The sequence below is a fragment of the Bos javanicus genome, chromosome 3 (assembly GCF_032452875.1).
Source record: "Bos javanicus breed banteng chromosome 3, ARS-OSU_banteng_1.0, whole genome shotgun sequence".
Taxonomy (NCBI): domain Eukaryota; kingdom Metazoa; phylum Chordata; class Mammalia; order Artiodactyla; family Bovidae; genus Bos; species Bos javanicus.
Genome location: NC_083870.1, coordinates 12765657 through 12780907, shown reverse-complemented (window position 1 = coordinate 12780907; position 15251 = coordinate 12765657). Strand labels below are relative to the sequence as shown.

Sequence of the window (15251 nt, the reverse complement as noted above, 5' to 3'; positions counted from 1 at the left end):
CTTCTCCTTCTGCCTTCAATCTTTCCCAGCATCAGGGTCTTTTCTAATGCCCTAGACCCTCAGAAATTTCACGGCCCTTTGACCAGTTTCAGGGACACTCTCATACATTAGGCTCACTCACACAGCATCAGGTGGCACAATGGTAAAGAATCTATCTGCCAACGCAGGAGATGCAAGAGGCTCGGGTTCAATCCCTGGGTCGGGAAGACTCCCTGGAGTAAGAAATGGCAGCCCACTCCAGTATTCTTGCCTGTACTATTCCCTGGACAGCAGAACCTAGTGAGCTACAGTCCTTGGGGTCACAAAGAGTCGGACACAACTGAGCATGCACACAGCACTACCTTAGCCAACTTCAGCCCATTCTATGGACTGAATTGTGTTCCACCAAAATTCATAAACTGAAGTGATTCTAACCCTAGTGTGATGGCTTTGGAGATGGTGCCTTTGAGAAGTACTCAGGTTTAGATGAGGCCGTGAGAATGGTCCTTCATGCTAGGATTCAGTTCAGTTCAGTTCAGTCGCTTAGTCGTGTCCGACTGTTTGCAACCCCATGAATCACAGCATGCCAGGCCTCCCTATCAATCACCAACTCCCGGAGTTCACTCAAACTCATGTCCACCAAGTCGGTGATGCCATCCAGCCATCTCATCCTCTGTCGTTCCCTCCTCCTCCTTCCCCCAATCCCTCCCAGCATCAGAGCCTTTTCCAATGAGTCAACTCTTCACATGAGGTGGCCAAAGTATTGGAGTTTCAGCTTTTGCATCAGTCCTTCCAATGAACACCCAGGACTGATCTCCTTTAGGATGGACTGGTTGGATCTCCTTGCAGTCCAAGGGACTCTCAAGACTCTTCTCCAACACCACAGTTCAAAAGCATCAATTCTTCAACACTCAGCTTTCTTCACAGTCCAACTCTCACATCCATACATCACCACTGGAAAAGCCATAGCCTTGACTAGATGGACCTTTGTTGACAAAGTAATGTCTCTGCTTTTGAATATGCCATCTAAGTTGGTCTTAACTTTCCTTCCAAGGAGTAAGCGTCTTTTAATTTCATGGCTGCAATCACCATCTGCAATGATTTTGGAGCCCCAAAAAATAAGTCTGACACTGTTTCCACTGTTTCCCCATCTATTTCCCATGAAGTGATGGGACTAGATGCTATGATCTTAGTTTTCTGAATGTTTTAGTTTTCTGTAAGCCAACTTTTTCACTCTCCACTTTCACTTTCATCAAGAGGCTTTTTAGTTCCTCTTCACTTTCTGCCATAAGGGTGGTGTTATCTGCATATCTGTGGCTATTGATATTTCTCCTGGCAATCTTGATTCCAGCATGTTCTTCCAGCCCAGCATTTCTCATGATGTATTCTGCATATAAGTTAAATAAGCAGGGTGACAATATACGGCCTTGATGTACTCCTTTTCCTATTTGGAACCAATCTGTTGTTCCATGTCCAGTTCTAACTGTTGCTTCCTGACCTGCATATAGGTTTCTCAAGAGGCAGGTCAGGTGGTCTGGTATTCCCATCTCTTTCAGAATTTTCCACAGTTTATTGATGGGATTGGGGCCCTTAAAAGAAGAGATTCCAGAGATCTCTCTCACTCTCTCCCCAACTCTGTCTCATGAGGACACAGCTAGAGGGCAGAAGTCTGCAGACCAGGAAGAGGCATCTCTCCAGAAACTAATCATGCCAGCATCCTGATTTCAGTCCTGATCTCAGACTTCCAGCCTCTGAAACTGTAAGAAATAAACTCCTTCTCTTAAAGTCACCCTGTCTACCATATCTTGTTACAGAAATGCAAGCTAAGACAGCCTACCTTGGCACTAGTGCTCCAGGCTACCTCAGAGTTTCTATCCTGCTATGCTATTTGCTATGCTATATGACATTTCTAATCACAGAGATTTTGCAGGAAGTCCACAAATTAAAAAGAAGACATTCTGGTTCTGTTGCATATCAACTGAATCCTCGAAATCTGCTTACACTCTGAGATCATCTGTTTCCTTGCAGAACAGTTGTGAGAGTAAAATGAAATTACATGTGTGAAGGAACCAGTTCACTGCCTGTATCAGAGGATGCTGATTCATTCTACTGACCTTAAAATTCAAAAGGAAAGATGAGAAATTTTACCTATAGGTGTGAATTACCAACAGATTCACAATTATTCTTTTTCAGGGATTGTAAGTAAAATTTTCAGTATAAGAGTCTTTGTGGATTCATATTGAGTGCAGTAAATCAAACAGAGAAAGACAAATATCACATGATACCATTTATATGTGGAGTCTGAGGAAAAAAGGGTACGAATGAACTTATCTGCAAAACAGAAATAGTTAGAGAGGTGGAAAACAAACTTGGGCTCCCCTGGTGGCTCAGATGGTAACGCATCTGCCTTCAGTGCAGGAGTTCCGGGTTTGATCCCTGGGTCTGGGAGATCCCCTTGAGAAGAGAATAGCTATCCACTCCAGTATTTTTGCCTGGAGAATCCCATGGACAGAGGAGCCTGGTGGGCTATGGTCCATGGAATTGCAGAGTTGAACATGACTGAGCGACTAAACACAAGCATACAAAACAAACTTATGGTTACTAAGGGATAAATTAGGATTGATGTATGCACACTGTGCATGCATGCTAAGTTGCTTCAGTCGTGTCTGACTCTTTGTGACCCTGTGGACTGGAGCCCACCAGGTTCCTCTGTCCATGGAGATTCACCAGGCAAGAATACTGGAGTGGGTTGCCATGCCTTCCCATACATACACTACTACATACAAAACAGATCACTAATAAGGACCTAGTGTATAGCACAGGGTAATAGTTGGTTGCTCAGTTGTGTTTGACTCTCACAACCCCATGGACTGTAGCCCTCCAGGCTCATGTGTCCATGGAATTTTCCAGGCAAGAATACTAGAGTGGGTTGCCATTCCCTTCTCCAGGGTATCTTCCTAGTACAGAGATCAAACCTGGGTCTTCTGTATTGCAGGTGGATTCTTTACCATTTGGACCACCAGGAAATCCTATATAACACAAGATATAGCTCAATACTCCATATATATAGCTCAATACTCCATAATGACCTATATGGGGAAAGAATCTCAAAAAGAATTGATATATGTATATGTATAGCAGATTCATTTTGCCATACACCTGAAACTAACACAACATTGTAAATCAACTATACTACAATCAAAGTTAAAAGAAAATCAATTAGCAAAGAAAAGCCTTCCTGGAGAAGCAATGTTCCTACCCTCAGTGTCACTCTGGATTCTAGGGCGTTCAAGACTCTTCAGAGGGTGTCTTTGGGCAGCTTTCAACTTTGCTAATCTCTTTTTCCCTTCGCCCACCTGATTCTTGAAATGTCATTTTAATGGTATTTCAGGCTTAGTCTCTGCCCTTCTCTGCTGGGAATTACACCCAATATTACTGTTCAAGAAATTTTGAGGATGAGATGCAGACCCTCCTGCGGCATCTATTTGGGGGAAGACATGGCAGTTCCCCTGACCTGGGAAGGCCCTGCTTGATCACGGGACATGCCCTGAGGGAGTTGAAGGGAAAATTGTAGAGCAGCTGTGCCATTAGCATAGCAACCCCTTGCCAGAGCCACTAACCGAACTGTTTAGGTTTATGGCTCAGTCAGGGCTGACTGGTTTTATATAAATAGCACAGTTCTCTGCTTATTTAGCATGGTGGATAGTGGTACTTCTTCAAAAAACTTTGACAATGGTTTCTCTCTCTGAGCTAAAAGATTGTATTGAGGTTCAAATCCAGGCTGCTAGGTAGAAGCTTTGTGACCTAATGCAAATCAGCCAACTTTTTTGAGTTTCACTCTCTTTTTCTGTAGAATGAAGATAATGATCTCTTTCATTTCTAGGATTATTACTATGATAAGCAAAAGTGATATATGCAAAATATATTCACTCAGCAAATATTTACTGAATGCTTATTATGAGCTATCAGTAGAATAGGCACTTGTGATAACAAATGGTCAAAATAGAGATCTACCTTCATGAAGCTACTATGGGAGGTGTGGAATTGTTGAAAGTGTCAGTCACTCAGTCATGTCTGACTCTTTGTGGCCCCATGAACTATATCCCACCAGGCTCTCTGTCCTTGGGGATTCTCCAGACAAGAATACTGGTATGGGTTGCCATTCCCATCTTCAAGGGATCTTCCCAACTCAGAGACCGAACCCAGTCTCCTGCATTGCAGGTGGGTTCTTTACCATCTAGCTACCAGGGAAGCCCTCATGGGAGATGTGAAAGGAGACAGCAAAGACTACATGGTATGGTAATTGCTGACACATGCTGCAAGGAAGAATCAAGAAGGACCAGGAGAGGGAGGGCTTGGTGAAGAGCTGCTACATTGCATAGTATGGCTGGGAAGATCTCATTGAGAAGGTGAGTAGAGTTCTGAAGGAAGCAAGGGAATGAGCATGAGGATACCAGGGAAAAGCATTGCAAAGGCCCTGTGGTGGAATGTGACTGAAAGCTTTGAAGAAGAAACAGGAGGCCCTGGTGGCTCAGGTGGAGAAGGGGAGTGGTGAGCCATTAGGTCACAGTAGTAGGACCAACAGATCACCAGGACCCAGAGGAATGTTGAGAGGACATTGGTTCTCTCTCTGAAGGAGATAGGAAGCCATGGGCAAAAGAGAAACATGATCTGATTTACATCTTAGAGTTCCTCCTGATGCTGTGTTGAGAACAGGCTGTGTAGAACCACAGATGAAGCAGAAGAACAGTATTATTGCAATCATCCAGGTGGCTTGGATCAGGTGGTAGGAGTGGACTTGGTGGGAATTAGTCATATTCTGGGGGTATTTTGAAGGCAGAGCTATCAGACTTGCAGGTAGATTCAAAGTGGAAGATCTAGAATGACGCCTGGCTCATGGGCTATAGCCCACCAAGATCCTCTGCCCATGGGATTTTCCAGGCAAGAATACCAGAGTGCAGTGCCATTTCCTACTCCAGGGGAAAATGTGATGAAGGTCCAGTAACAAAAACTTAAAAGGAGCATCTGATGAATAGGTATAATAGTACCTATTAGAGTGAGGAAAGCCTGATAGTGATGAGTCTGAAAGAAAATAGAAGTGAAGACAGTGAGTAGAGATAACTCTTTTAAGGGGTTTAAATATAAAGGAAAGCAGGAAAATCTTTGCTTTCCCGTAGTTAACCCAGGATGCAAATGAACCTGAAATAGAGGCTGCATTGAAGCCCCATAGGAATCATTTCTTCAGTGCCACAGTGGCTGAGTGGAAACCTGGCTTGACTTGATATGACTCCTTGGAGATAGATGAATGGAGAGAGAGATATAAGCTAGGACTATGCAATCGCAAAGGAAGGCTTATCTCCTCTATGGACATTTAGGGGCTCCATATTCACTCTTGGTACTTGTAAGTTTCATAACTTGCATGCGATTTGGTACTAAGATACTCTTAGACCCTCAGTAACAGAGTAAAATGATGCCTTAGATCTTTGGTCCTGTGGGATGATTTACTGAAAGGAGAGTATAGTTGACACTTAGGATGGTGGAGCTATGCCCTACCCTAAAACACTACTAATGACATGAGGCTGTTCTTGGAGAGCAACAAAACAATGGATCAGCATAAAAACACACAAAATCATCCCCAAGGGGTGAAATGGTTCCTGGACAGCATTAGCTCACTGGAGTACCTCCTTACAACTTGATTTATTGATATTTAATGGAAGAAAGTGTCTATCACCTTGGAAGATGGCAAAGTGGAAATGAAATTTAAAAAGGAGAATCATAAAGATAGTTGGCTATGTCCACCCCTAATTTGAGAAATATGAGAATAAATAAGATCAATGGGGATTAAACCTTACTTCTCACAGTGACGTTCACTGCCTCGCTCTGGATGAGGCCGTAGCCATTGTCAGCTGTGCAGTAGTAGCTCCTGGCATGGCTCTCCCCGATAACAGGGATCTCCAGCTCTGCTCTCTGGGAGCGCTGGCTTTTCTGCCCCAGACTCTCCCTCGTGTCCTCTCTGTGCCAAGAGAATGTGGTGTTCCCAGTGCCTTTGGCCACAGAGCAGACAAGGACCAGCGTCTCCCCTTCAATCACCTCGTCTTCTTGGGGCTGGGTTTCCAGGAGCACTCCAGACACAGGGATTCCTGTGTGAACACAGGACAACAGGTGAGGGCATGATGGGAGGAGGATGGGGCTGGGATGTTGGACAGGGGCACTTTTATGGGACTTGAAGATATACTCTTCTGCAGGTGCTAGCACTGTAGCCCAGAGATTGCAGATTTCAGACCTAGAGCATCACTAAATGTAACAACCTTTTCATCCTGATACACGGGCTCCAGGAGAGAAAAATTGACTCTCCTTGGAAAAATATTTGGGTTTTATGTCATGTCCTAGTTATTAGTCTGCATTATTTTGATCCCACAGAGATAATAGCAATAGTCGCTATCATTACATTGGCCTAGACTACATCCTTTTCCACCAGTCCTTCTTTGGTACTTAAGACAAGCCAATATTTGCTATATTTATCTTTCTATGTATGTATGTCCTCCTTTTCCATTTTACACATCACACTGTTTATTGTTACCAGTTGAGGTCCATCTCTGTGGTTATGTGTTTTCTAAACAGTTTCCCCAAAGACCTGACATCCTAGAATCTGTTGATTCAGTAGCAAAGCATTTAGCTTCATGTTTTCATTTTGTTTTCCCCAAATCTGTATCTACCTCCATGAATCACCTCTGTCATTTCAAGGTGCTGGAATTTTAAAGAAACGCTAAGTTTTTAGAGAAATATAGATGGAAGCAAAATCCTGTATTTCTTTTATTATAGTACCTCACTTCTCATGAGATCTAAGCCTGGAGCCTCTGTCAGGCTGACAAAATCCATCTGTGCTGGGCCCCCAGAGGGCCAGATGGAGCAGCCAGGGGAGACATCACCACCTGGCCCTCCAATACTCACTCTGCACATCAATCTGAAGTGGGAGGCTGCGTTTGTGGATGCCACCGGTCAGTGTTTCAGCACCACACGAGTATGATCCTGAGTCCTCTCTCCAAATGGCTGTGATCTGGAGGTCCGGAGACCCACTCCAGTTCGAGATCATGACCCCGTCATCTCTCAAGAACACAAAGTGAAGCCGAGTGTCTGGCCGCTCCAGCGGGAGCCGTGTCCCGCAGCTCAGGTTTACAGGCTTCCCCTCTATAGGCTGGGAATCTGTGACTTCCAGCTTTGGCCGTGAAAATAGTTCTAGAGAGAAGAGGGAAACCAAGCTCTCAGTATGAGGCCGGCTTGGATTCTTGGTTCCAGAAAACGTCAGACATCCAACAGGACAAACTTATTGGCCCCTCTATTACATTTATCTTTCCCAGGACTCTTTAAGTTAAATTACTCCACTTTCTCTACCTCTTAGAGGACTTAGGTCACAAATTTATCCAACATTTGCTAAGGTATCAACTTATATAGGGAATTTCCTGGAGGTCTAGTTGTAAGGGCAGTGTGCTTTCAACTGCCGAGAGCCTTGTTTCAATCCTGATCAGGGAACTAAGAAAATCACACAAGCCATGAGGCACACCAAAACTAATCAGTAAACAAACAGAAAAACTACTCATATAGATCCCCACTCAGGTGCCCAGTTTATCCCACCCTGACACTGATTAGGAAATGTGTATGAAATGAAGGGTTTACCTTGAATTTGAATATTTGTCTGACTTGTTCTCAATACATAAGCATTTTCCAAGAATCCAATGCACTGGTAACAGCCACTGTTATTTAAACTTGCTTTCGGTATCAAAAGATCAAAGCTTTCATCAGTACCAGAAATAATTTTTCGATTCCAAGTATACTTCACAACAGCCAGTTTCTCTCTCCCCCTTTTCTGGCATCTCAGAACCAGCTCATCACCTTCAAACACAGAATATGGCGCCTGGAGGATGAGGGAGGCTGGAAATCACACAGAGATAAGACACTGTCATTCAGGCACTCTTTCCTCTGAGTCTCCTGAATTTCAGAGTTTTTCTTGTCTTCCTTTTCCTTCCCCAGGATTTAGTCTTCTGATCCAAGCTCATTCATCTTCCAAATCAGTGTGACTTGCTTCAGATACAATTCCTAAATAAATCCTAGACACATCTATTTAATCATTCAAGGACAGATTCAAAAATAAAAGGATTCTAACATGGAGAGGAAAAGCTGAGAGACGTGACCAAAATATCTGATATCGTTGAATACAGCAAAGATCAGCACCAACCTACTGACTAGATAACAGGAGTTATCAAAGATGTCTTTGGAGAAATACACTAGAAAGTGTTACAGTGCATTGAAGTGCACTAGGCAGAGGGTTTGTGGTCATAGACACAAATCCAGGGTCAAGATACAGTGAATGTGGTCCGCTCATGAACCTCCCATGCTCTACAGATTCTGATTAGAGACAAGTTCTACACTTTCTCTCTGAGATGACAGCAGTGAATGCCTGCTCCTACTGACCAATGCCTGGGGAGTGATCAAACCAGGGGTCCTCAACACCCAGACCACGGACAGTGGCCTGTTAGGAACCAGGCTGCACAGCAGGAGGTGAACAGCAGGCAAGCAAGCGAAGCTTCACCTGTATTTACAGTTGCTCCCCATCACTCACATCACCACCTGAGATCCGCTTCCTGTCAGAGCAGCAGCACCATTATATTCTCATAGGAGCATGAACCCTACTGCACTTGAATCATCCCAAAACCATCCCCTTACTCCCTACTCCGTGGAAGAGTTATCTTCCACTGAAATGGTCCCTGGTGCCAAAAAGGTTGGGGACCACTGCTCTAAATGAAGATCTTTAGAATAGGAAAAACTGGATGAAGAGATATGTGTGCCAGTTAGATAGGAAAGTAGTGGAGAAGGGACAAATCCTAAGACAGGTGAGGACATGAGGCCTGAGGCTGGAGATTTCCCACCTCTGAATTCTTGTTTTATGGCACTTTTTACTTTCTGTTTTGTGCTCAGCACATTCATGTAGATGCAATTTCTCCCAAAGGAGGCTACAATGTCATTAAAGACAGGACCTAAGACAGCTTCACTTCTGAATCCCCTAAAACTAACTCCTTCCTTTAATTATGTAAGTGTGCAAGATGTCTGCTGATTAATGTTAGATGTTTAAACTCTGATGTCAATAGTAGTTTGAAAAACACCTATAGACAATGCGGGAGGTCGGACGTGAAACTGAAAGGTCAAGGCTTAGAGTAGAATGAAGACTTTCCTTGGGAAATCCAGGGAGCTAAGATGTACTGAAACCGATTCCCAAGTTTTCACTAATTCACCTACTTTCTCACCTGAAGAAAAGATCAAGTGCACAGGGTTACTTGGGAGTGAGCCTGGGGCCTGGCACCTGTACTGTCCAGAATCACGAACCTCAAGGGTATTTCCTGGAGTTTCACGTGGACGTGCTTTCCCAGAGAACCAACGGTAGCCTTGTAATTTCTCTTGTGCGTAGAAGTGAAATCCATTGCAAGTCAGATTCACTCTCTCTCCATGGAAGACAGTGGTCCACGGAGGCTGGACGGAAATCACGGATTTGTGTACAGTAGCTGGAGAGAAGAGAAATAAGTCTGAGGTGAAGGTGCCTGCATTCCCACTTGGGCGGTTTGTGTGGAATGGACCAGAAGACCTGGCTTTGGAGGATCTCTGAAAGAACCTGTGGCAGGACTGCTGTTTCCCCAGGTTTCAAATTTGCTGACTGTTTGTCTTACTCAAGAGTGTCAGCAGCTGCTCTATGGTCTACAACAGAATACTGGCCTTTCAGAGGGCAACCCCAGCAGGACCTACTCAGCATGGGAGATCAGTGATGGGAGACTTGCCAACCCCCTTACCTTTTCAAACAGGCCACATCTTCAAGTAGATTCCTCCTGGGCTCCTTCCCACCCGGATTCTTCGTGTTACACGCATTTCTCTAAGATGAGCATTTGTTTGGCAAGGCCACAAAGTGGGGTGAGGGATTATAGAGGGAGGGAGTGTAGGAATTTGAGGTCAATTCCGAAGTTATAGAAAAGGGTCTAAATAGTATTTTTACCAACAAGAAGTAGGTAGTGCTGCTATGAGCAGGCTGTTGTCTGAAGTGGGAATTACCCTGAAATAACTACAAAGGGTATGAGTGCTGGGAACTAGGTGCTTCTAAATCCCCACACCTCAAAGATACTTTTTCATGAAAATAAAATGTGGGCCCTGCATAAAATCAAGCCTTAAGATCTTTGAATTATTGATGGACAGAAGCTGGAGAATGTAAGCGTAAATACAAATTAAAAATAAGAGGTTTCATTCTCCCTGTTTAAAGTAAGAGAAACAACTCTCTCTCTCTCTCTGTTTTTTTCTTCAGAATTTCTTTCAAATATATATGAATCTTTATAATTGCTAAAAAGTCTCTTGCCTGTCTCACAACTCGGAACCATCTTTCTCAAGAAGGAGCCATCTTTTTGAAATGCAGCCATGTAGGGGGACAGCTCCTCTGGCTCCTGACTCCCCATTACCATGGAAGGGTAAGAGTTTATCTTTGGTGTGTACCTTGCTCCAGTATGCAATAGTAACTCCAGTCTTACCTAAAGATATGTGGGAGCTAAGTTGCTTCAGTCGTATCTGACTCTATGTGACCCTGTGTACTGCAGCCTGGCAGGCTCCTCTGTCTATGGGGTTCTCCAGGCAAAAATACTGGAATGGGTTGCCATGCTCTTCTCCAGGGGATCTTCCTGATCTAGAGATCAAACCACATCTCCTGCTTCAAAGGCAGATTCTTTACCCACTGAGCCACTTGGAAAGCCCCCAACATAAATATATGAAACAGTTATTTCTCCTCTGGATAAAAGATAACTAGAATGATAAATTGGATTTCCATGATGGCTCAGAAGGTAAAGAATCCTCCAAAATATAGGAGACTCAGGTTTGATCCCTGGGTTGGGAAGATCCTCTGGAGAAGGGAATGGATACCCACTCCAGTATTTTTACCTGGAGAATTCCATGGACAGAGGAGCTAGGTGGACTGCAGTCTATGGGGTCTCAAAGAGTCAGACACAACAGAGTGACTGACACTAAATATGTGGCAAAAGGTGCTGTCAAGTCCTCCTGATTGAGAACTAATTATTCTTTAATCTTGAAACATGGATGTAATGGGCTGAATCCCCTTGGCCATCTAAGAATGAGAAATCCTTTTCTATCTTTGCAATCTCTTGGTGGATTGCCCGTGATGGGCATTGTATTCTGCTTTAATGCTTTAGTTCAATTCAGTTCAGTTGCTCAGTCATGTCCGACTCTTTGCAACCTCATGGACTGCAGCACACCAGGCCTTCCTGTCCATCACCAACTCCCAGAGTTTACTCAAACTCATGTCCATTGAGTTGGTGATGACATCTAACCATCTCATCCTCTGTCATTCCCTTCTCCTTCCACCTTCAATCATTCCCAGCACCAGGGTCTTTTCCAATGAGTCAGCTCTTTGCATCAGGTACCCAAAGTATTGGAGATTCAGCTTCAACATCAGTCCTTCCAAAGAATATTCAGGACTGATTTCCTTTATGATGGACTGAATGGATCTCTTTGCAGTCCAGGGGACTCTCAAGAGTCTTTTCCAACACCACAGTTCAAAAGCATCAATTCTTCGGCGCTCAGCTTTCTTTACAGTCCAACTCTCACATCCATACATGACTACTGGAAAAACCATAGCTTTGACTAGATGAATCTTTGTTGGTAAAGTAATGTCTCTGCTTTTAAATACACTGTCTAGGTTGGTCATAACTTTCCTTCCAAGGAGTAGGCGTCTTTTAATTTCATGGCTGCAGTCACCATTTGCAGTGATTTTGGAGCCCCCAAAATAAAGTTTGCCCATTTTCCCCCATTTATTTGCCATGGAGTGATGGGACCAGATGCTATGATCTTAGTTTTCTGAATGTTAAGCTTTAAGCCAACTTTTTTGCTCTCCTCTTTCACTTTCATCAAGAGGCTCTTCAGTTCTTTTTCACTTTCTGCCATAAGGGTGGTGTCATCTGCATATCTGAGGTTATTGATATCCCCATCTCTCTAAGAATTTTCTGCAGTTTCTTGGGAGGCGGTCCTAAGATGGCAGAGGAATAGGACAGGGAGACTTCTTTCTCCCCTGCAAATTCATCAAAAGAACATTTAAACGCTGAGTAAATTCCACAAAACAACTTCTGAATGCTGGCAGAGGACATCAGGCACCCAGAAAAACAGCCCATTGTCTTCAAAAGGAGGTAGGAAAAAATATAAGAGACAAAAAAAGAGACAAAAGAGATAGGGACAGAGCTCCGTCCCGGGAAGGGAGTCTTAAAAGAGAGAAGTTTCCAAACACCAGGAAACACTCTCACTGCCGAGTCTGTGGCGAGCCTTGGAAGCACAGAGGGCAATGTAACAGGGAGGAAAAATAAATAAATAATTAAAACCCACAGATTACAAGCCCAACAGTAACTCCCCCAGCGAAGAAGCAGCGCAGACGCCTGCATCCGCCAAGCAGGGGCTGGGCAGGGAGGCGCGGGCTGCATTTGTTAGAGTAAGGACCAGGCCTGAATGCCCTGAGGGCAATCTGAGTGAACTAACTTGGGCTAGCAAACCAGACTGTGGGATAGCTACCACACGAAAAGTCCTAACCTAAGACTCCACCAGGCCCGCGCACAGAACAAAGGACTGAACAGAACTAGCCGGCTGCAGACCATCCCCCTCTGGTGACTGGCGGCCAGAGGCAGAAGGGGGCAATCACAGCCCCAGAGAGACATTATCTACCAAACTGCAAGCAGTCTTCTTTGCTAACTAAGACTTCTTGGGGTTCTGGACGGACAACATCCGCCTGAGAAGGTGCGCTGGTTGTACACTCATAAAACCGAGTGGCAGGGAAGGGGGAGGTGATAAGTCGCAGTGACCACGCTTGCCAGACACCTCATCACCTGAGCTGTTTGGACCTGGGAAGGGCACAAAACACAGGCCCAACTGAGTGTGCACCTCTGAGGACTACCCGAATGCCTGAACCTGAGCGGCTTAGACGTGGGAGGTGCATGCAGCCCAGGGCCGGCCTTCGACGGTTCCCAACAGAGCAATCTACAGCCTGAGCAGTGTGGGCAGAGAGGACACAAGCGCCGTGAGCGGGGGCAGGCCCACTGTGGCTGCGACACTGCAAGCACATGCCAGTGTTATTTGTTTGCAGCGTCCCTCCCTCCCCACAGCGCGACTGAACAAGTGAACCTAAAAAAGTGTCCACCACTGCCCCCACTAGTGACAGGGAGGAAATCAGACACTGAAGAGACCAGCAAACAGAAGAAGCTAAAACAGAGGGAACCACCTTGGAAGTGAGAGGTGCAATAGATTAAAACCCTGTAGTTAGTACCAACTACATAGGAAGCGGCTTATCAGATCAGATCAGATCAGTCGATCAGTCGTGTCTGACTCTTTGCGACCCCATGAATAGCAGCACACCAGGCCTCCCTGTCCATCACCAACTCCCGGAGTTCACCCAGACTCACGTCAATCAAGTCAGTGATGCCATCCAGCCATCTCATAATCTTTAGAAATATAAGCCAGACCAAGGAACTATCCAAAAATGAACTGACCCCACACTGACTACAGCAACACCAGAGAAAGTCCTAGATATATTTTTACTATTTTTACTATCATTCTTTTTTTTTAATTTTTTTTTAAATTTTAAATCCTCTATTACTCCTTTAATTTTCATTTTTATAGCCTACTACTACTTTGAAAAAAAAAAAAGAGACCCTATTTTTTTAAAGCAAACTTCATATATATATATATATTTAAATAATTTTTGTGACTTTGTCTTTTTTTTTTTTTCTTCTTCTTCTTTTCTTTAATATTGTATTTTTGAAAATCCAACCTCTACTCTAGATTTTTAATCTTTGCTTTTTGGTATTTGTTATCAATTTTGTACCTTTAAGAACCCAATCTTCTATACCCATTTTTACTTGGGAGTGAGATTACTGGCTTGACTGCTCTCTCCCCCTTTGGACTTTCCTTTTTCTCCACCAGGTCGTCTCTGTCTCCTCCCTCCCGCTTCTCTTCTCTACCCAACTCTGTGAATCACCAGCGTGTTCCGGACGGTGGGGAACACATAGGGAACTGCTTCCTGGCTGGATCTGTCTCTCTCCTTTTAATTGCCCACTTTTTATCCTCCTGGCCACCTCTGTCTCCTTCCTCCCTCTTCTCTGCTCTGTATAACTCCATGAACATCTCTGAGTGGTCCAGACTATAGAGCACACATAAGGAAGTGATAACTGGCTAGCTTGCTCTCTCCTCTTTTGATTCCACCTCATCTCATTCGGGTCACCTCTAACTCCCTCCTCCCTCTTCTCTTCTCCATGTAATTCTGTGAACCTCTCTGGGTGTCCCTCACCATGGAGAAACTTTTCATCTTTAACCTAGATGTTTTATCAGTGGTGCTGTGTAGAAGGAGAAGTCTTGAAACTACTGTAAAAATAAGACTGAAAACCAGAGGCAGGAGGCTTAAGTCCAAATCTTGAGAACACCAGAGAACTCCTGACTCCAAGGAACATTAATCAACAGGAGCTCATCAAACGCCTCCATACCTACACTGAAACCAAGCACCACCCAAGGGCCAACAAGTTCCACAGCAAGACATACCACGCAAATTCTCCAGGAACACAGGAACACAGCCCTGAGCTTCAATATACAGGCTGCCCAAAGTTACTCCAAAACCATTGACATCTCATAACTAATTACTGGACACTTCATTGCACTCCAGAGAGAAGAAATCTAGCTCCACCCACCAGAACACCGACACAAGCTTCCCTAACCAAGAAACCTTGATAAGCCACCCATACAACCCCACCCACAGTGAGGAAACTCCACAATAAAGACAACTCTACAAACTGCCAGAATACAGAAAGGCTACCCCAAGCTCAGCAATATAAACAAGATGAAGAGACAGAGGAATACCCAGAAGGTAAAGGAACAGGATAAGTGCCCACCAAACCAAACAAAAGAGGAAAAGATAGGGAATCTACCTATAAATAATTCCAAATAACGATAGTGAAAATGATCCAAAATCTTGAAATCAAAATGTAATCACAGATAAATAACCTGGAGACAAGGATTGAGAAGATGCAAGAAGGGTTTAACAAGGACCTACGAGAAATAAAAAAGAGTCAATATATAATGAATAATGCAATAAATGAGGTAAAAAACACTCTGGAGGCAACGAATAGTAAATAACGGAGGCAGAAGATAAGATTAGTGAAGTAGAAGATAGAATGGTAGAAATATATGAATCAGAGAGAAAA

General features: G+C 44.1%; 1 protein-coding gene across 1 annotated transcript in view; it reads right to left on the bottom strand.

Moving 5' to 3' along the window:
* FCRL4 (Fc receptor like 4) overlaps positions 1 to 15251 on the bottom strand; it is a 48491-nt gene that overhangs the window by 21835 nt on the left and 11405 nt on the right. The window contains exons 3-6 of the mRNA XM_061402642.1: positions 9279 to 9533; positions 7654 to 7908; positions 6931 to 7215; positions 5832 to 6119 (exon numbers count right to left, since the gene is read on the bottom strand). Coding sequence (XP_061258626.1) covers positions 5832 to 6119; positions 6931 to 7215; positions 7654 to 7908; positions 9279 to 9533 — 1083 coding nt within the window. The remainder of the gene's footprint in view (positions 1 to 5831; positions 6120 to 6930; positions 7216 to 7653; positions 7909 to 9278; positions 9534 to 15251) is intronic.